The sequence below is a fragment of the Sus scrofa genome, chromosome 13 (genome assembly GCF_054392235.1).
Source record: "Sus scrofa isolate SSC_HxYL_T2T_F1_AM1 chromosome 13, Sscrofa_HxYL_maternal_Yorkshire_Landrace_v2.0, whole genome shotgun sequence".
Taxonomy (NCBI): Eukaryota; Metazoa; Chordata; class Mammalia; order Artiodactyla; family Suidae; genus Sus; species Sus scrofa.
This window is the reverse complement of record NC_139395.1, coordinates 132,316,012-132,336,891: the sequence shown is the minus strand read 5'-3', so window position 1 is coordinate 132,336,891 and position 20,880 is coordinate 132,316,012. Positions and strand designations below refer to the sequence as shown.

The window sequence follows — 20,880 nt, the reverse complement described above, 5'->3', positions numbered from 1 at the left end:
AAAAATGTACAGAATAGCGTATTTGTTTTTAACCCCCAAAACAATGCTCCTTTCAGGTCTCACAATAGTAATTCAAATGAATATAGAGTTGTTTGTTGAGATATTGGCAAGTATGAAAAAACCCACCCCCAAAAGCTATTAATTTTATTTGTAAAACATCATCAGAGATATAAAGTTTGAAAAATATAAAATACTCATAGTCTGTTCAAACTCACAGCCTATAATGCTTTCATAAAGAGAAAAGGGTTACTTACATTACACATGTAATTGTGCCAAGACCTGGTAACCTGTGGCAACTTCTCTTTTCTTTTCCAGTTTGCTGGAGATCCTTCTCGAACAGGTTCCTGAGTGCCAAGAGCACGTGCTTGGTTAAGAGTTCGAAATATGGACGTAGGGAGTTGGAGATAAATCCCAGAAATAAAATTCAATTATCACTTACTTTTGATGCAATCATATATGGAGGAATCAGTTCTATATTCATTTCTTGGAAGAGTTCTCTGCACTGCATTGTAATAAAGTCTCCAGCAAGAGGGGATTTCACAATGCCTATGAAACAGATTAAACAAGGCTAAGAAAGCATTAAATCCAAATTCCTTGGGACAAATTTCCCCTGTGTATTTATAAATGAGTAATTTCTTTCAAGTAGAATTAACACAACTACCCCTCAAAGCATGAATGAAGCAGTGCTGTCAGTTTTCAATATACACTATATACTAGAGGTTTTTTTAAAAAACACTCAAAAAAGATATTATTTGGAAACTGATAAACTTTGATAGTCCAATTCATTGCTTTATTTCATGACCTGCGTCCTCAGTGCACCCTGTTAAATACAGTTACCTTGCTGAAGGACATAGCCATCGTGAACTGGAATCGCAGTGGTATGAGTGGCTCCACTGTCCAAAATAAGCCCAGTAGAACGACCATTGGCAAATCTGGTTTACAGCATTAAGGAAATGAAAGTATCAAGTTTCTAAAATAATGTTTATTGTAAAGGGAAGGTTTTGTTAAGGCATTTTAAAAACATGTGCATTGTGACTTAAAATGTGTTAAAATATAGGGATGAAAGTTGGTATCTAATAACAACTCTGGTTTAAAAACAAATGACAACAGCAGGCTGGACTTCCAGAATGGTGGGGTGAGGAAGTCAGAGAAACATTTATTCCAGAGATGTCTATTGAGCTGGTCAAAATTAGCAGTTATTCAAAGTACCTGGCATAGATCAAAGGGCTTACAACAAACTTAACTGAGAAGCATTTAACAAAATCTAAAAGAACGTGGTAAGAACAGTGGAAGGCTGACACTTGAGCTAAGAACCAAAACCATTCTCACATGGGATTAATTAGAACCATTTCAGCAGAATGGCAGCTGAGTGGCAGCTATCCTCTCCCCCAACTCAATAGGAAGAGCACTTCCAGAAAGATTCAACAGCCAATGAATACAGCAGATTTCATTTATCCAATTTTCCACAGCTGCAGAGGCCTACATCACATTAACATCGTAAACCTACATTGAGAAGTAGAGCCATTCACTGGGTCATCAAATGTTTACTGAGCATCTATTATGTGCCTAGTGATGAGTCCAGTACTCACTAAAGAAGGGAAGGAAAAAGGAGGTCAGTCTCTCACTGGCATTACTTAAGCACAGAAGATACACAGAGCTGAACCAAAACTGTCTCTGCCCTGAAGGATATCCTCTTTAGTGAAGTAGAGATCAATAAAGCTATAAAAAGAACAGCTATAAAAAGATGCCCTAGAGAGTATAATGGAGACCACCTAACCAATCCCTGGGAAATCCAAATGTAAACTGGGGAAGGGGACATGGAGAAGAGTAGGAACACATGGTTAGACCAGGAGGCAAGACAGCATGGTGAGGTCAGGGAAGTGCAAAGTAGTTCAGGAGACTGAAAGATGGAAGGAAGGAAGGGAACAATGTGGAAGATAATTCTGGCTCAAAATAGCAGGCTGGCAATTAACAAAGATTATTAGAACTGCAGTGTAAAGAATGGGCAAGATAGGAAAGGCTGTGATAATTGGGAAATAGCTTGCACCTTATGCAGTGGCGGCTGACAGAAATAAATGAATTTGAGGGTTTGGACTTGGGTGGGATGGCTTGGAGAATACACAGGTTTTGATAACTACTAAATTTAAAGGACTAATGAGAAGGATTTCTGATCTGGATAACTGAGAGTAAGATGACACATGAAGGAGAAGGAATAAATTTGAGGGGAGGGAAGATAAATTCAACTTTGGACATAATGAATTTAAAGTGCTTAAACCAGATAACCAATAGAAAAAATTACAGTAGGCAGCTGGACATGGGCCTGGAGCTCACAAGAAAAATCTGGGATATGTACATGGATTGGGAATTTGTCAGTGTATAACTAGTATCTGAAGCCAAGGAAATGGATAGTTAAACCAGAAAGAACATATAGGGGTGGGGGGCAGTGGCGGTGGCTAAGGGCAGAAAATGAAGGCAGGAGCAGGAATGATCAGAGGAAAGAGATCTGAGAATAAATGGCCAGAAAGGTAATTTTATCTTAACTCATGGTTACCAAAGTAGACAGATGGGGGGATGAGAGGGAGATGGACTTGGGGTTTGGGATTGGCATATGCACATGAGGTTGATGGAATGACTGGCCAATGGGAACCTGCTGTACAGCACTGAAAACTCTACCCAATATTCTGTGATAATCTATGAGGGAACAGAATCTGAAAGAGAGTAGATGTATGTACATGTATAACTGAATCACTATGTTGTACAGCAGAAATTACCAGAACATTGTAAATCAACTATACTTAAACTTAAAAAATGACAAAACAAGATAATTTATCTTCACTATTAGTGGTACTCTACTGATCTCTGGTCAACTATATACGTAAACACTAATTTTATCTCTATTAGTACAAAGTGATACAGCTAATGCCGGACTAAAAAGCAGCAAAATGGTATGTAAGCCCTCCTATAGATAACAGTTATAAAATCTGGACAAATTATTTTAACTGACCATTTAAAGATACTTGAAAATATTCAAAAGTACCCAAAATTCAGGCAAAACTTATTCTCATGAAAATGAAACTGGAAGGGGTAATAAGAACTGCAAGTTTGCAGTTTCCTTGCCTGAAAGTGCTTCCCAGCTCCATAGCTCAGGAAAGCACTGGCTTAAAATCACAACTATACCACCCTGAGTGAACAGAAAGAAAGGAGTTCAGGGCTAGAAAAAAGCTGGACATTTAAGGTAGAAACTCTGAAAGCAAGAGACATACAGAAGGGGTAAAATCCAAAATCTGATTATAAAATCTACCCACATCTCTGGCTGATGACTCAACTATTCAAGAGCAGGACTTCAGGGTAACCAGAAGGGTTAATGCACTCTGAAAAAATGAAGGGGCATCAGTGAGTTCACACAATTTTCTACCTTTTTAACTAAATGAGTTCTCCAACAGTATACAACTTGAAAAGCAGAAAGCTGAGGCCTGCCAACTTGAGGTGACAAGACGACAGAGCCTGAGGCTGGCAGATATAAGAGCCTGGTTATCACTTAAGTCATAAAAAGACACTACTCTTCTCACTAATATTTTTGTTTTGGAAACAGAGTTATCTTTTTCATACAACTGTTATTTTTATTGACATTAATGTGTCTATTTTTGCTATTTTTAAATAAATGTCAAAAGTCTTAGTTTTATATTCTCAAACAGTAATTGACAGTTATAACTCACATAAACAAAAGCTCTGTGGCATCCTCAGTAATTTTTGAAAGTGTAAAGGAATCCAAGGCCACATTTGAGAAATTAAAACAGTTTTTAGAATAATACTAGGATGTTATTTGCCTTTTTCACTGTCATTCTCTCCCAAATGTACAGGAGAGTTTTCTAGAGGCTATGTCATGTGTGATAGACACACAAAAGACTGAAAAAGCTAGATATGAGAATCCAACTTCTGCTATTAAGCCCAATGTTAAAGAAATTTGAAAAAACTGTAAAATGAAGCCACTCATTAATATTTTTGGTTTCAGAAAAGTTATTTTTTATTAAAATACTTTATGCTGGGGGGGTGGGGGAGATGCACTGAGGGTTTGGGATGAAAATGCTATAAAATCTGATGGTAACGATCATTGTACAACTATAAATGCAATAAAATTCACTGAATAATAAATAAAATAAATACTTTATGCTTATTATTAATTTACTTAAAATAATAAGCAAATATAATTTTTAACTTTGTTTTAATTTCTTTCTCTTTTTTTTTGGCCTTGACACAGTATATGGAATTCCCTGGCCAGGGATGATCAGATCCAAGCCTCAGCTGTGACTTATGTCACAACTATGGCAACGTGGGACCCTTAACCCACTGTGCAGGGCTGGGAATTGAACCTGCATCCCAGAGCTCCAGAGATGCCACCAAGCCTGTTATGTCACAGTGGGAACTCCCCTGTTTTAATTTCTAATATGGCAAATACTGCCTGATATGATCCATGTAAATAAAAGCTCGAGGAATTAAAAGTTTGAGAACTGCTGGGCTAGAAGAATGCAGTAAAAATCGCCAGCCAGAGCCAGAAATGTTACAAATTGTACAGGATAAACCATCTACTGCCCTAAAATAAATTACAAGAGAAAAAAAGGAGGGGTAGAATCTACAGAACACAAGACCTAAGAGACATACTGAACAAATACAATACATGATCTTTTTTGTTTGGATCCTGATTCAAATACACTACACTGTTTTATTTTGTTAAGAAAATAAATTCTCGTTATATCCTTATTTTTTGAGAGAGATTTATATGGTAAAATCTTTTAGAAATACATGCTTAATATCTGGGATTTACTTCAAAAGCATGGTGGGAGGGGAAAGAGGGTGAGGTTTTAACTAATACAACTTAGTTCTGTGCTAAAAACTATTGAACCCTGGGTGATGGGCCCATGAAGGTTCAATATACACTTCTATCTTCTTTTGTGTTAGAAAATTTCTCTAATAATTTAAAGTTAAAAAATAAAACAATGCCAATTCTGTTTATATACCCTTGTAAGGAAACAGCCAAACAGAACCTACATTCAAATTCAGAACTGCCATTTTCAAGTTGTGGCCTGGGACCAGTTTGCTTACTTTGACTCCAATTCCTGACAGGGTTATTATGAAAATGAGATAATGCCCATGATGAATCCGCTGGTAGTCTTTCTCCTCTACTCAAAACTTGCAATGGTTCTCTAGAGTCTAAAGTTCACATTTTTTAACATCTAACATGCAAGGCCTCTACAGTCTGATCTAAACCTATTTTTACAACCCCTTTTGAAGCCAAACATAAATCTTCAACTATAAATTAAGTAACTGTTCAGAATGCTTACACTTTCCACCTCCATACTTTTGCTAAAGTCATCTCCAAGGCACAGCATGACAGATAAATGTTAGACTGCAGTTACCACAGTGATTCTCACATATACATAAAATGTACTTGAATATCACAGCAATCCAGAGAGATACCCAGGGTAAAATGAGCAAAAAGCAAAGCTCAGGTTTTAGGTACTTAATTCCAGATCAGTTTATAAGCACTGAAACTTGAATTCTAAATATACAGCTCTTTCCCCAACATTATACAACTAAATTCTCTTTTCTTTAAAAAGGTTTGTCAGGCTACAATATTCCTCCACTGAACTACAACTGCTATTTGAAAAATTCAAATTAATCATGGACTTCTTTATGACTTTGGCCACTAATAAAAGTACTATCTAAATCTGTTATTTAGCTTTCAACAAAAATATTACACATTCTTTGAGATTAGGATTAATTATTCCCTTCTCTGTCCCTTAATATGCTTGTAAAAAATATTAGTGATTAAGTTTTAAATGAATTTATAGCCAATTTCCACTTTTCTACAGTATGGGAGAAGAGAAAGGAAGTGGAAGTCCTTGAACTTACCTAGGCCAACTGACTTAAACACTGCCCTCTATTTATATTCTCATTCTAAAAAAAAAAATTTTTTTAAACTTTGTTAACAAGAAGGATTTGAGTGTTTCTTTCCTATCTCCTTCTCACACTTTCATGTACATCAGTTTCAGTAAGAAATACTAAAAGATATCTAAAAAGCAAGAGAGAAAAACTCCTTAACTTCTGGACCAGCAAGAATTGGCTTCTGCCTTCCTGCTGTGGCATCACCTTTAGCAGTACCAAAATTACTCCTAAAGAAAAGCTAAGTATCACTCTTTCAAGGATACGCTGTCAAAACCGCAGTTTTACAAAGGAAGAATGCAGGGATGTTGTAGTGTTCAAACATTAATTCTGTCAGCTTCTCTCTCTTGGCTCTGGTATTCCACTACAGAAGAGGGAAAAAGAAATGCAAGTTATTTATTGTTTATAAAAACTAAAATGATTTATTGTGAGAAACTCATTATAGCACTATATTAAAGATATAAGACATTAAAAACAGAGTAATGTACTATGGAAAATTTTCCTCATAATAACATCTTTATATCATTTATTTCTATACATTTGTAACTAAATATAAAATAAATGTAAAGTTTATTAATTAGTAAAATTGTCTGCTGCTGTGAATTCTAGAAATTACAGAGTTTTCAAAGTATAGGGAAATCAGGATTCTTATAAACATGAAATATTATTAAATCTTAAAATTAGACTTAGTCAACAAAATCTTAAATATGCATTGTAAACCATCAAATCCTTCCACTTATACCCAGTACTCATAAAAGAAACAAGGTTAGAAAACAATAACAAAATATTGATAATTTATAGTAATTATGCTAGTCTTCTGGGCCCTTTTGACTCTGTACCAAATGTCTTTCACAAGAGACTTTGGTCTACCGACTTCTTTTTTTTTTTTTTGTCTTTTTGCCATTTCTTGGGCCGCTCCCGCAGCATATGGAGGTTCCCGGGGTAGGGTCGGATCAGAGCTGTAGCCGCCAGCCTATGCCAGAGCCAAGGCAATGCGAGATCCGAGCCGCGTCTGCGACCTACACCACAGCTCAAGGCAATTCCGGATCCTTAACCCACTGAGCAAGGCCAGGAACCGAACTCCAAACCCACAACCTCACGGTTCCTAGTCGGATTCGTTAACCACTGAGCCATGACGGGAACTCCGGTCTAGCAACTTCTAACCCTAGTTTAACACTGACCTCTCTCCTGGAGACTGGAGTACAAAAGCAGATATACACTGCCCTTGAGCGATAAGGGATAATTCATGAACCAAAATGGGAAGCAGCGCAAGGAAATCATATGTTAAATTCACAGAAAAAGACAGATAAATAACCCTACTAGGGTACTTCATAATTCTTTTTCGAGTATTTTAGTTAGTGAAATAATAAAAGTTACATAAGAGTATTTAGAAATTAATCCCCCTTTCCCTAATTTCCAAAATTTAAAATATGGACGTCTCCGTCTCTTTAAAGAAAAAGGAAACAGTCTTCAAATGAGTAGAAAACAACCCAGAGAAACTTGAGAAAGTCTTTGTCTTACCGGTGCTTCTGACATTAGAACAGGATGTAGGCTGGCTTCTGACTTGACATGCATTTTGTAGGTATGATCCAAAATAGCCTGGAAACTATCCCAATCTTCAACTAGAATATGAGAGTAATACCTTGAAAACAATGCTAGTTGAAGAATACAGCATATTTTGAGAGATTGTTTCTAATGATTTAGCTTCTAATACTTTTAATATACAGAACCTGCTTATTTTACAGATCTTCTTCATAGAACAGTACTTTATATTGACATTATCTTTGTTTTCTAGATATGGTTTCTCCAGCCCCCAAAGTATTACAATCCCCAGACTTGTCCCAGATGTAATTAATGTATTAAATAGACATAAAATACCAGATAAATATTACTCAGTAAGTACTTATTAGAGGCCCAATATGCAATTGGAATGGTAAGGGAAACAAAGAACTGTTATGATCTAGACCTAACATTCAAAAAGTATACTCTACAAAAAAAAAGATGAAAAGACATTTTAAAAATTTAGAAAATAGTATGTTTTCAATTTGGACTCCACTTAAACATTCCATTGAAACTGCTTGCGTAAACTGCTAATAAACTGCTAATAAGCTTCTAACGGCAAATCCAGTGGATTCTTCACATTTGTAATCTCATCTGACCTCTTTAAATTAACTGACACTATTGATTCCAGAGTTTACACTTTTCTTGCCACAGAACATTGAAGAAATGTCATTACTTGTACAACATACTTCTACAAGTCTATCAGGATGGGGTTTTTTGGTAAATGGAATTCCTTAGTAGTTTTAACTTCTCTTTCCCTTTAGTGTAAATCTCAACGGCATAGCAGAGAACAATGAGAATCACTGCACTTCTTTCTATACTTCTAGAACATTTTCTTCTCTTGGCCTTCTCCTGAATTTTTTCCTACTTCACTAACCAATCCTTTTCATTCTCCTTCACAGGCAGCTCTATTGGTTAAATATATAATAAGTTTTCAGAAAGAATCCCACCCTTAATTCTCTTCTCATATCCCAAACTCTTTTCTGGATAACGCAATCCATGTCTTAAAATCTTTCTCACCTGCTTACTAGAATAGCACTTATGTTCAAACACTTGGAACTAACAACAAACTCATTTACTTGCTGTTAACTTAGCAGACCTGAGTAAGGCCTGCTTGCAAGGCTGACCCTTGGCTGCCCCCTAGGAATTTGGCTGGTAAACAGTTCCCTACATTGATATAAATGTTCCCTAAATAAGAGTAGCTCACTCTGCCTAAACTATTTATACAAACAATGTGAACACCTTATTTCCTTCTGAGAGTCTGGGATTTTGGTACATGTTAGGTATAGATACCTATATGACCAAACCAAATAAAAACCATAGATACTGAATCTTTTTTTTTTTAATAGAAAAGAATCACTTATTCCAAGTATCAAGATGATATAAGAAAAAATATTTGCAACAATGTCCTTACACCTTTTTTTTTAAACAGCCCTATAGAAGTATAATTTACCATGACATGGATACATTATAAGCTTTACAATTAAATGATTTTCTTTTGTAAATCTACAAAGTTGTGTGAATATTATTACCATCCAATATTAGAATATTTCCATCCCTCCCAAACTTCACGCCCTTTTGCAGTCACTTCCTACTCTATCCACAGCCCCAAGCAACCACTACTCTGTCTATAGAGATTAGCTTTTTCTGATTTTTTTTTTTTTTTTTGGTCTTTTTGCCATTTCTTGGGCCGCTCCTGAGGCATATGGAGGTTCCCAGGCTAGGGGTCCAATCGGAGCTATAGCCACCGGCCTATGCCAGAGCCACAGCAACACGAGATCCGAGCCGTGTCTGCAACCTACACCACAGCTCACGGCAACGCCGGATCCTTAACCCACTGAGCAAGGTCAGGGATCGAACCTGCAACCTCATGGTTCCTAGTTGGATCGTTAACCACTGAGCCACGACGGGAACTCCTCTGATCATTTCTTATTACATTACATTATTTCATTCTGATCATTTCTTATTACATTACATTATTTCATTATGTGGAGTTTTATTTTAGCTTACATCAGTTATTTCATTTTTTTTTATTGCCAAACAGTACTTCATCTTATGGATATACCACATCTTATATATTTGGGCTATTTTCACTTTTTGTCTGCTGATATGGATAATGCTGTATGAACATTTGCATAGAGGTATTGGTACAGAGATATGTTTTAATTTCTCTTGTATTGGTACCTAGGAGTGGAACTGTTTAACCCATTAAGAAACTGTCAAAATTATTTTCCAAAGCCACAGCCACTACACCATTTTATGTTTTCTCTTAGAAATAGATACAGAGTTTTAGTTTCTCTATAACTTCATCACACTTGCTATTGTCTGTCTTTATAATATGGCCATCTTTGTGAGTGTGAAATAGGGTATTGAGCCTTTTTTTAAGCTCCTCTAATAGACCACACACACACGTTTCTGGTAGCTGAAGGAATTAAGCACATCCTTTACAACTTCACTATAAGCTCCTGGAAGCCTGCACTAGTTTCTTCTGGACTTCACTACATGCCCCTTTTTTTCCCTTTGTCAATTTTGCTTTGTATCCTTTCAGCATAATAAACCTTAGCCGTGAATACAATTATATGCTGAGTTCTGTGAGTCTTTCTCGTGAATAAGGAAACTGAGAGTGATCTTGAGTCTTTTTAAGACCATAAACTTGTTCCTTTCCCTTCTATTCCTATCTCAATGCATGATACTCTATTTAGTCACTCCAATAACAAATTTAGGAAAATTTCTCAACTCTTCTCTTTTCACCCCTTCAATCACTTAGTACCATGTATCCTTGCTATCTCTGAGAGCCACCTCAAGATCTCTGCCACCAGTGTTAAAATTTAAACCTTCTTCATTTCTCATCTGGACTCATTTCCCTAACTGATTTTCCTGTCTCTAGTTCTCCCTCCAATTTAGCCTACTTACTGCTGTTAGAATCTTTCTAGCTGGCATATATGAGCATTTCACATCTCTAGTTAAAATTCCCTTTGGGGTTACATTTAAGTTACCAGCTTAATACACTCCTGGCATTCTAAGCCCTTTTATGATTGCTCTCTGCCTACCCTTCCTAAAATTGGCCCCTATACACCCAATGTTACAGCCATACTTAATTGATGACATTTCTAAACACAACACCATCTCTTCACATATGCTGGTTGCTCTGCTTTACCAGTCTTGTCAGTCAGGCTAATTCTTATTCGGTGAGCAAGATTCAGTATAAAAGTTACTTCCTCTGTGAAAATCATCACTGATGCCCAAAGACAGAGTTAAATACTTCCCCTCTCTAGTCCCACAGCTGATCAAACATACTTATACCATAGCTCTTATTCCACATAGAAGTGCTATTTGTGTGTGAGCAGTCCTACCTGTGAGTTTCTTGAGGAAAAGGAGCGTATTTTATGCATCTTTGTATTCGCAGAGCTTGGGACATCAGTTTGTGGAATAAAAACAACAACAACAAACTGCAAATATTCAACTTATAAGAAACCATTGCTTTACATCCAAAATATACTATGTATACTCTAATAAAATCCATAGCAAAAAGCATCATACCCATCCCATTTTTCAGTGGTGAAATGGCCTCTGTATTCTCCCTCGGAACACGCAAAGCATTCGTATCTATGTAGTAGGTGGGACCGCCTTGTTTGCCTTTATCCCCATCTATTTCCATCAATGTACTTCCATCATCTCTTTCTACCACCATACCAATTGCAGTAGGGAAATCCACCTGTAAGAGTCAAAAACATGATTTACAAATTTTACCTGCTTTGACCAAGGAGTCATTTTCCCCGAACTAATATCTTTTACCATATTTGAGTCAGAATTTCTGTATGAATTTCACTCTACAAGAATGGCCCTTGTATATCTGTATATCCAATTAACTCTAACATCACACTTACCTTGGGACAGTCCTCACCAGCATAACCAGCTCTCACAGTATAGGATCCAATGTCAAAAACAAGGGCTCCAACTTCATCTGAAAAGATGAAAAGATAATTAACATTAACAACTTTCTAGTATCATATAAAAATTAAACAGTTCTTAACATGCTTAAAATGAGAACATATGAAACCTCTATTAAAATCAAAGCAGGCATTACATTCATATTACCAGCTTGAACCTAGTTTTAAATACATTTTAAGCTAAAGATTTCACTTAATTAAAATATAAAAAGTCAAACACGGTATATCAGTAGCGATTCAATCAGGAAAGAGATGGCACACTAGAATTAGATAATTTAAGGCGAGTTTACTTATTAAAGGGATTATTTACAAAGATATAGGCACAATATAGAAAAACGTGAAAGGACACTATGGTCCCCTAGGACTAGTAATAACGGAAATCTGTTGATACCCTTAGAATTGAAGAAACACAGAAAAGGAACTGTTACCAGAACCCAGAGAGAGTTGTGTCATGAGGGCAGCTGATGAGCTGTGACCTCTTGACCCCAAGAGAAAGGAATCAGACTAGTACATATGCTGACTTCTCTCCCTACTGGCCAGGGTTATCTTGCTATTTCTCATCTGAACTGACCCACTTCTGAATGTGATAGGAGTCCCTATTAATAATTATACCAAGACAAGAAGCACAAAGCAGGAAGTACAGTTACCCTACTAATGGCCAAACCAGAGGTCAAGAGAGTCCTCTGATGTAGTCTATAAGGGTCAGCCTTTAAGGGCACAGAGTAAAAATGAGTAGAAAGTGGATCTGCGAGTTCCCATCATGGCTCAGCAGAAACAAATCTGACTAGCATCCCTAAGGACACAGGTTCGATCCCTGGCCTCACTCAGTGGATTAAGGATTCAGCATTGCCATTTAGCTGTGTAGGTTGCAGCCACATAGGATCCTGAGTTGCTGTGGCTTTGGTGTAGGCCAGTGCTACAGCTCTGATTCAACCCCTAGCCTAGGAACCTCCATATACTGCTGGTGTGGCCCTGGAAAAAAAAGACCAAAAAAAAAAAAAGAAAAGAAAAAAGGAGATCTGGGGGTAAAGGAAAGGTATTCAGTACACTTAAGTATACTTTTTTTCATACATTAAAGAAAACTGTATTTCATCCACTTAGGGAAGAAACTTAGCAAAACCTCAAGAAAAATAGGGAATCTGAAGAATAAGAGCATAAGGTATAATAACACAGGCCAGGTAAAAATCATTATAATGAAGGCATTATCAAAGTTTGCACATTTCACAGATTTCTGAGATAAATGTTTAATGTTGACAGAGAAAGCTGGTATTTTTTTTGATATTCAAATTCAAAGAAAAGCCTCTAATTATACTTTAAAAATACTTCATTCACCTAAAATAGCATACCTCATAAAACAAAGCACTTCGGTTTTCTAAGGCACTGATTTTTCAAAGGATTTTCTTCAGTTAATCATTAAAAACAATAAGGAATTACTACTTAGCTCTGTCAAATTGACAAAAATTAGTCTGATAAGACCAAGTGTTCTCAAAGATGTAGAAAAAAAGGAGCTCTTACTCATTTGCTAGTAAAAGTTGTAAACTGCTACAATTACTATGGGCAATCAGTCATATCTACTAAAGTTGAAAATGTGCATACACAGAACTTAACTCTTACATCTTCTCTAGAGAAACTCTCACATATATCACAAGGACAGATGTACAAGAATATTTACTAGCTTTATGACCTCAGGTGATTTACTAACCTCTCTGCCTTGGTTTCCTCTTGTGAATACTAGATCCTATCTCAAAGAGCTATAAGTATATAAGCACTCGGAACAGTACCTGGCATATAAGCACTGGAAGTGCTAGCTGCCATTATAATTATTATCATTATACTGCTTGCCACAGGAAAAGGCAGATTAGATGAGTTTCTCAGGAGGGAAAGAGATAAACTATGGTTTATTCATACAGTGAAATGCTACTGAGAAGTTAAAAATGAATTGTCTAGGAGCTCCTTTTATGGCACAACGGGATCCACAGTGTCTCAGGAGTGCCGGGACATGGGTTCGATCCCTGGCCCAGCACAGTGGGTAACAGATCCAGCATTGCTGTAGCTGTGGCTTAGTTTGTGGCTTGGCTTGGATCTGGATCTAATCCCTGTCCCAGGCCATATGCCAAAGGGTGGACCAAAAAAAAAAAAAGAATGGTCTAGATCTACATTTATCAACATGGATAAGACTCCAAATAATTAGTTTAAAAGGTTACAATGCATATATATTTTAATACTATTTAATTCATTATGGATCCACACACACTTAATGAAAGTATAAAAATATGCATAGGGTTGGGGAATATTACATACCAACTTCAGCTAATTAGTTACCTCTAACGAGGCAGAGAGAAGGAATCTGTATTAACATTTTATTTCATAAAATATGTGAGGCAAATATGACAAACATTAATTTAATTTCGACAGTAGAGAAATATCACAAACTTACATTTTATTTTTTAATGTTTTAAGTATTTCAAAAACAAAAAATTTTTAAATAAAGAAAAATCAATTATTACAACTAAGAGATGGTGTCTTTACAGAATAGTGATCTCAGTTTTATTTAAATAAAATGAAAAACCACCTATGTTTATTTCTAATTTGAGAGGAATTTTCTGTATTTCCCAAAGCAACCAACCTTTCTCTGTATAATTTCTGATTCAAATTATTTTATCCGAAAGGAGGGGTCCTTAAAGCAAAACACTTCACTTGTTTAAACCATAGCATGTAAACTCAAGTATAAACAGTAAGTCTTTTTTTTTTTTTTTTTGGAGGGGGGGCTGTATTTGCGGCAGATGGAGGTTCCCAGGCTAGGATTCTAATCAGAGGTACAGCTGATGGCCTACACCACAGCCACAGCAATGCTAGGTCTGAGCTGTGTCTGTGACCCACACTGCAACTCATGGCAATGCCGGATCCTTAGCCCACTGAGCAAGGCCAGGGATCGAACTGGCAACCAAGTGGTTTCTAGTTGGATTCGTTTCTGCTACACCAGTACAGGAACTCCTAAACTGCAAGTTTTAGAGTAGTATACCAATGAACATGTATTAGTAAAATCTAACACTTTGATTAACTAGAATGCTGGGTGAAGAATATCCTAACCCAAATGAATTAACTGCCTGGTTAACCAAAATTTTCAAATCCTATTCACAAGGATTACTAAGTTACCATCGTGGTTCAGCGGTTAAGAAACTAACTAGTATCCATGAGGATGAGGTTCAATCCCTGGCCTCGCTCAGTGGGTTCAGAATCCAGTGTTGTCATGAGCTGTGGTGTACGCTGAAGATGCGGCTTGGATCTGGCGTTGCTGTGGCTATGGTGTAGGCTGGCAGCTGCAGCTTCGATTTCACCCCTAGCCTGAGAACTGCGATATGCCACAGGTGCAGCCCTAAAAGACAAACAAATCAAAACAAAACAAAACAAAACAAACTTTTGCCCTGCACCAGGGCTTTTAACCTTTTCTGTGTCATGGATCTCTGTGACAATGTTTAAGGCTGAATTATTTCCTCCTAAAATTCTTATATTGAAGTCCTTAACCCCTAGGTAACTTAGAATGTGATTGTATTTAGAGATCAGGTCTTTAGAGTGATGATTAAATTAAAATGAGATCATTAGGGTGGGCCCTAATCCAATATGACTGATGTCCTTACGTGAAAGAAATCTGGACACAAATATGTACAGAGGGAAGGCCATGTGACACAAAGGGAGAGAAGACGGCCACTGAAAGCCAAGGAGAAAAGGCCTCTGAAGAAAACAACCCTGCCAACACCTGATCTCAGACTTCTAGCCACCATAATTGTGAGAACATTAATTTCTGTTGTTTAAGCCACCCAGTCTGTGGTACTTTGTTATGATAGCCTGGGCAAACTAATACAGACAGCTTAGGACACTCATGAATGCCTTCTTATAATATTTTCAAGTAGACTATAAAAGAAACCAATTGGAATAAAATATTTATATCCATGGACTCTTTGGGGAAGCCAAGGACCCCATGTCAGGAGCCCCTCCTCTAACTTAGCCTTTCTTGTATAATCTGCTCCATTCCTACAACTCAACTTCTACCTAAACAGTGTTACTTCCAATCTGAAACCTCTCTCTCACGCCCTCACCTTCATCTACATCCATATCTTAAATTTCTATCACTTCCACCTGATGTCCCATGGGTACCTCAAATTCAACGTGCCTGAAGCACTGTCTTTTTCCCATCCTGCCTAATCCAGTCTCAGCAGTGCTTATCACAGTTAGTGGCCTCATCATCAGAGACAAAAACCTTTGGAACACTTTCAAATTTGATACCCCTCAAGTTCCAGCAAATATTTCTGCTAAAAAAATTTTGAATCCCTTCCTCTTTAATGCTGCTGCCACTGTCTTGGGTCTGAGCTCTTATCTCAACCAGGAAATACCACAATTCCCTACAGGTATTGTGCTTCCATCTTCGCCTTCTTAATCCACCTTTAAAACTGCTGCACTGTGACCTTTCAAGACTGTAACTCTCAACATTTTGGTACATAAATCCTTCAATGAAAAGAAAGGGGAGGATTATAAGGTGGTTTTTCATCATCTGCATGATAAAATTCAAATCACTCTACCCAGGTGATACTCAGACCTAACATAATCTGCAGCAGTCTCACCTCCCACCTCACACACTAGCATTATTGAATATTATGTTGTCTGCATATGCAGTCCCTCTTTTCCTCTCTCATTATCCCCATAACCTCTCTCGTAAAGTCCCTGTACTCCCTCACGCTGACTTAATAATTTTTTTGTCTGTGCTACCTTTGTACCTTCCATATATTGTCATTACTGAACATACTTCACTGAATTAGTCAATACCCTTTATCATCAATATAAGATACTACATGAAATGCACCACTATTTTACATACCACTAAGAAAAAAACATGCTGTCAATTAAACTCTGCCATGCCATCAATAGTATTCCAACTTCAGTTCTTTAAATGTGGGCGAAAAATGTACAACTAAAAATAAATAAGTTTTTTTGTGCAGGTTAGGGACCCAGAGTTGTCACTGCAGCAGCTTGGGTCATTGCTGTGGCTTGGGTTCTATTCCTGGCCCACGAACTTACACATGCTGCTGCTGTGGGAAAGAGAGAGAGGAGGAGGAGGGAGAGAGGGAGGAAGGGAGGAAGGGAGGAAGGAAGGAAAGAAGGAAGGAAGGAAGGAAGGAATATTATGTCTACTTATTTAATTGACTCACCTGAAAGACTGTGAGCTTCTTCTTTTTTTTTTTTTTTTTTTTTGTCTTTTTAGGGCCACACCAGCAGCATATGGAGGTTCCCAGGCTAGGGGTCAAATCAGAGCTGTAGCTGCTGGCCTACACCACAGCCACAGCAATACAGGATCCAAGCCCAGTCTGCAACCCACACCACAGCTAATGGCAACGCCAGATTCTTAACCCACTGAGCAAGGCCAGGGATCAAAGCTGCAACCTCATGGTTCCTAGTTGGATTCGTTTCCTCTGCGCCACGATGGGAAATCCCCAATATGCAATTTCTAATGGATAAAAATCCTTAAGGGTTGAATCCCTTTTCCACTAAAAATGTTATTTTCACTTTTTTGAAGATTTTGATACTCTTCCCCAGAATAAATGACTTCCAAGTTTAGAGGTGATGTGATTTTCCTGAGAAAACACAGAACAATGAGGGCAATTTACTAACCTGGTCTTAAAACATTCCAATACAGAAAGCTAAAGACTCTGTGAGGAGATGGAAAGATTGTTTTTTGTTGTTGTTGTTTGTTTGTTTGTTTGTTTGTTTGGATGAGAGAGCTCCAATTCATGGGGAAGATGATTTTGAGAAACTTTTAAGATTAGAGATTGGGGGTGAGGGGAGCCCAAGAGTGATAAAATTTATCAAAGATGGGCTGGTAGTATACCTATTTATTTTTGGCACACAAAGGAGTATGAAGCAAAAGAGTACCATAAAAGGTGATCACAGGAGCAATGAGGAGGCCCAAAAACGAATTACAGAAAGTATGGCAATCCAGATGAATTATGTATTATACCTAAAGCTAAAGATTAAGTGCCAGTCCTGATTGGAAATAACTACTGGAATAAGACAGCTACAAAACTTAAAACAAACTACAAATATCTTTTTAATAAGCAAGCTAAGTTAAAAAATACAGTTTACTGGAGTTCTTGTTGTGGTTCAGCAGGTTAAGATCCAGACTACTATCCATGAGGATGTGGGTTCAATCCCTGGCCTTGCTCAGTGGGTTAAGATTCGGCATTGCTGCAAGCTGCAAAGCAGGTCACGGATGTGGCTCAGATCTGACATTGCTGTGGCTGTAGAGCAGGCTGGCAGCTGCAGCTTAGATTCATCCCCTAGGGAACTTCCATATATCATAGATGTGGCCCTAGAAAGAACAAAAAAAAAAAATACACTTTATTAAGTTAATTACATAAAACTTGGGTGGGAGGTTTGGTTGCCTTTCAGAGTAAACCCTTTGGAAAATGTGACTGACTATAAATACTCCCATACAGTAGCAGCTCAAACACAAAACCATGCACTTTTGTGAGTTTTAAATACTTTATAACCATGCATTTTTGTGAGTTTTAAATACTTTATATATGAAGTAGACTTTAAGATATATTCCTCTACATAAGCAAATGAGACATAGGATATTTATTGTGAATATCTAAATCATATATGAATATGCTGTGGTTATATACTTGAAGAACGGCTTATGGAGAAACAACCAAAAACCTTTTTTTTTTTTTTTTAAGTGGGAAAGGGTTTTACTGAAATGCCTTTTCTTTATCCCAGAGGTTCCTATTTCCCATTTACTAGAAAGTTAGGTAACTCTAGGCTAGCTACTTAATCTTTTCTAAACCTCATTTTCCTCTTTAATAATACAGGGATAAGCAGTACCATCCCCCACGGTTGTTGTTGATTAAGTTCATGCATGTGTTAAATGCAACAGCAAGCCTCTGGAACAGTTCTTGGTACACAGCATGCACTCAATAAATGTTAACGTTCGCATTATTGGTATCTATTTCTACCTTAATCACATTAAACAATGCCTTGTAAGGAATTACTCAGTGGGTAGCCTTTAGGTCCTTGGATCAGTGAACCTGAAAGTCAATACAGTCAGTAGCCTTCATGAGGCAAAGGCACATAGATCCAGTTTTTCTGTCAGGACTGCATCTTCAGATGGGAGAGAAGTAAATCATGAAGATCCACTAGGCTTTCTTCAAAGTAAAAATGGGAAACTACTAACTCTCACATTTGAGAAATTAAAACTAAGAACATATACAGGGAAGGAGGGGGTGAGGGTCAGTGTGTCACCTGAGACTCAAGCTTCATTTCAAAACTACTAAGAACTTTAAAAACCTTATTTTCATATCCTACCTATAAAACCTCTTCAGAAACAATATCCTTACTAAACACAATAACAAGACCAACATTTTGGGTTAGGAAATCATATAACTCAGTGCTTCACCTAGGTATCTTGCAAAAAAACGGAGGCTCTAATTCAGTATTTTCTAAAGAGCTTACAAGTGAAGCTGATGCTATTGATCTTTGGCTCATACTTTGAGTAGCAAGTGTAGCATTACCCCCCCCTTAACCTTCACAATCATCCCAATGGGTAGGAATTTTCATTCCACAAACGAATCGTCTGAAGTTGGGAAAAGTTAAACAACTTGCCCAAGGCAAAGAGTTTAATAAAAAGTGAGGCTGATATTACAACCCAGGTGGATGTAAGCCCCAGCCCGCGGAAATCTTTCACTATACCGCGCACCCCACTCATTCTTAAATTACCCATGTCTCTATACTAACCCTGAGCAGACCCGCCCACGAATAACTCTGGAGAATCCACAGTCAACATATATGCAGGAGTTATTGAAAGGTGAGGCAGCATGAGTGCGGAGCGCGGACGGAGAGGAGGCTGCGTCCGGAGTGGCCGCCACTCCTCCAATCAGTTCCAACCCTCGCGGCTCGCTTTGCCATCTCCCCGACGCCGCGAAAACCCGCGGTCCACACTAGCTAACTGCCGGGACCTCCCAAGTTTAAACACGCGAGCACGCACACCCCAACAGAGCCGACTGCCTGAGAAGAGCCCCTGAGCCGGCCAATCCAGTCGCGGCTCGCCGGGCCGGGCCCCCGAGGGGAGCTGTCCGCCCAGCCCCGGGGCGGCGTGCACCCCCAAAAACCGGTTCCCCGGCGGGCGGAAACTGGAAGAGGCCCCAGGGGGCGGCGACTCCGGGCGCCCGGGGCGATCGTGGAGCCGGGTGGGCTCCGGGGGCGGGCAAAGCGCGGGGCGGGGATGGGGCGGGGAGGCCGGGGTCCCGAGAGGGGGAGACCGGAAGGGCCGCCGGGGAGGGGAGGGGAGGGGAGGGCTGGGGGCGGCGGTTACGAACCCCACACGCTAAAAAGGCGCGCTCTCGAGCAGCCGCACTCACTCACCTCCCCCGTACACCCCGCCGCTCATGGCTGCTGTTGACGCGACTCCTACGCTAAAGGACACCAGGCGAAGCGACCGCAACCGCCGCGACTACAGATCCGGAGACGCTCTAGCCCCCGACCCTCTTAACTTCCACCGCCACCCCCCTCAGGCAACAAAGCGGCGTCCACACACCCCGGAGCGCAGTCACACTTGCTGGCTCCCCTTAGCAGCCAATCACAAGAGGCCCGGCTATATTTCAACCAATAAGAACGAGGCTCTGCCGCGCTCCCCGTCGCGGCACAGCCAGTTTAGCCAATTGAAAACAGCCATGGGGGCGGGGAGAATGGAAAGCGACGGAAGGAGAGGAGTTGAGTTGCGGAACTGGGGGGGGCGGAGCTTCCCGAAAGGGCCCGAGAGTGGGGCGGAGGGAGCGGGAGAGGGAGGAGGCAGGCTGTCGGCAAGAGTATGGGGCCGGACCAGGGGGTGAGGCTGCGCGTGGAGGAGCGGTGGGAATCCGGCAAATCCAGATAAACCTCTAGAAGGGGGTCTGGAATCCTCTCCATGCGATAGTTCCGACGGCTTTGGATATTGGTGAATGAAGAATTTTTTTAAAGCTATTTTCAACGAATTTATGTTGAAAATATTAACGTGCCATGCGCCAGTTTGGGGTAGGGAGAATCTGTAAATCGGACAAACCGATAGGACCGTGAAGTTTTTTTAAATGGTTATGAATAGTTGAAAGAAGGGAATGATACAGTATCCCGCTAAATTTAGGTAGCACTTTACAAGTTGTTTTTCAAAGTGTCATAAATTTCTTTTATCCTCTGAGCCAGGTGTAAAGCAATATAGTCAATCCTCCTCCAAGCGATCACCTAATCCTAAATACATCTCCAACCTGTCTATTTCTACTGGTACAGATCACCGTTGTCGCTCCTCTGGATTACTACAATAACTTGTCGCCTTGCCCTTTTAGCCATTTTGCAGGCGGCTTGATTTATGAAAATACCCAAAGCATGGTCATGTCGCTCCAGCTAAAAT

General features: G+C 39.0%; 1 protein-coding gene across 1 annotated transcript in view; it reads right to left on the bottom strand.

Annotated features, from left to right (window-relative positions):
• ACTL6A (actin like 6A) overlaps positions 1 to 20,054 on the bottom strand; it is a 28,863-nt gene extending 8,809 nt beyond the window's left edge. The window contains exons 1-8 of the mRNA XM_003132545.6: positions 19,863 to 20,054; positions 11,388 to 11,464; positions 11,041 to 11,215; positions 7,462 to 7,562; positions 6,207 to 6,304; positions 838 to 932; positions 440 to 546; positions 255 to 344 (exon numbers count right to left, since the gene is read on the bottom strand). Of these exons, the coding sequence (XP_003132593.1) occupies positions 255 to 344; positions 440 to 546; positions 838 to 932; positions 6,207 to 6,304; positions 7,462 to 7,562; positions 11,041 to 11,215; positions 11,388 to 11,464; positions 19,863 to 19,887 (768 nt within the window). The 5' untranslated portion in view covers positions 19,888 to 20,054. The remainder of the gene's footprint in view (positions 1 to 254; positions 345 to 439; positions 547 to 837; positions 933 to 6,206; positions 6,305 to 7,461; positions 7,563 to 11,040; positions 11,216 to 11,387; positions 11,465 to 19,862) is intronic.
• Between the last annotated feature and the right edge of the window lie 826 nt (positions 20,055 to 20,880).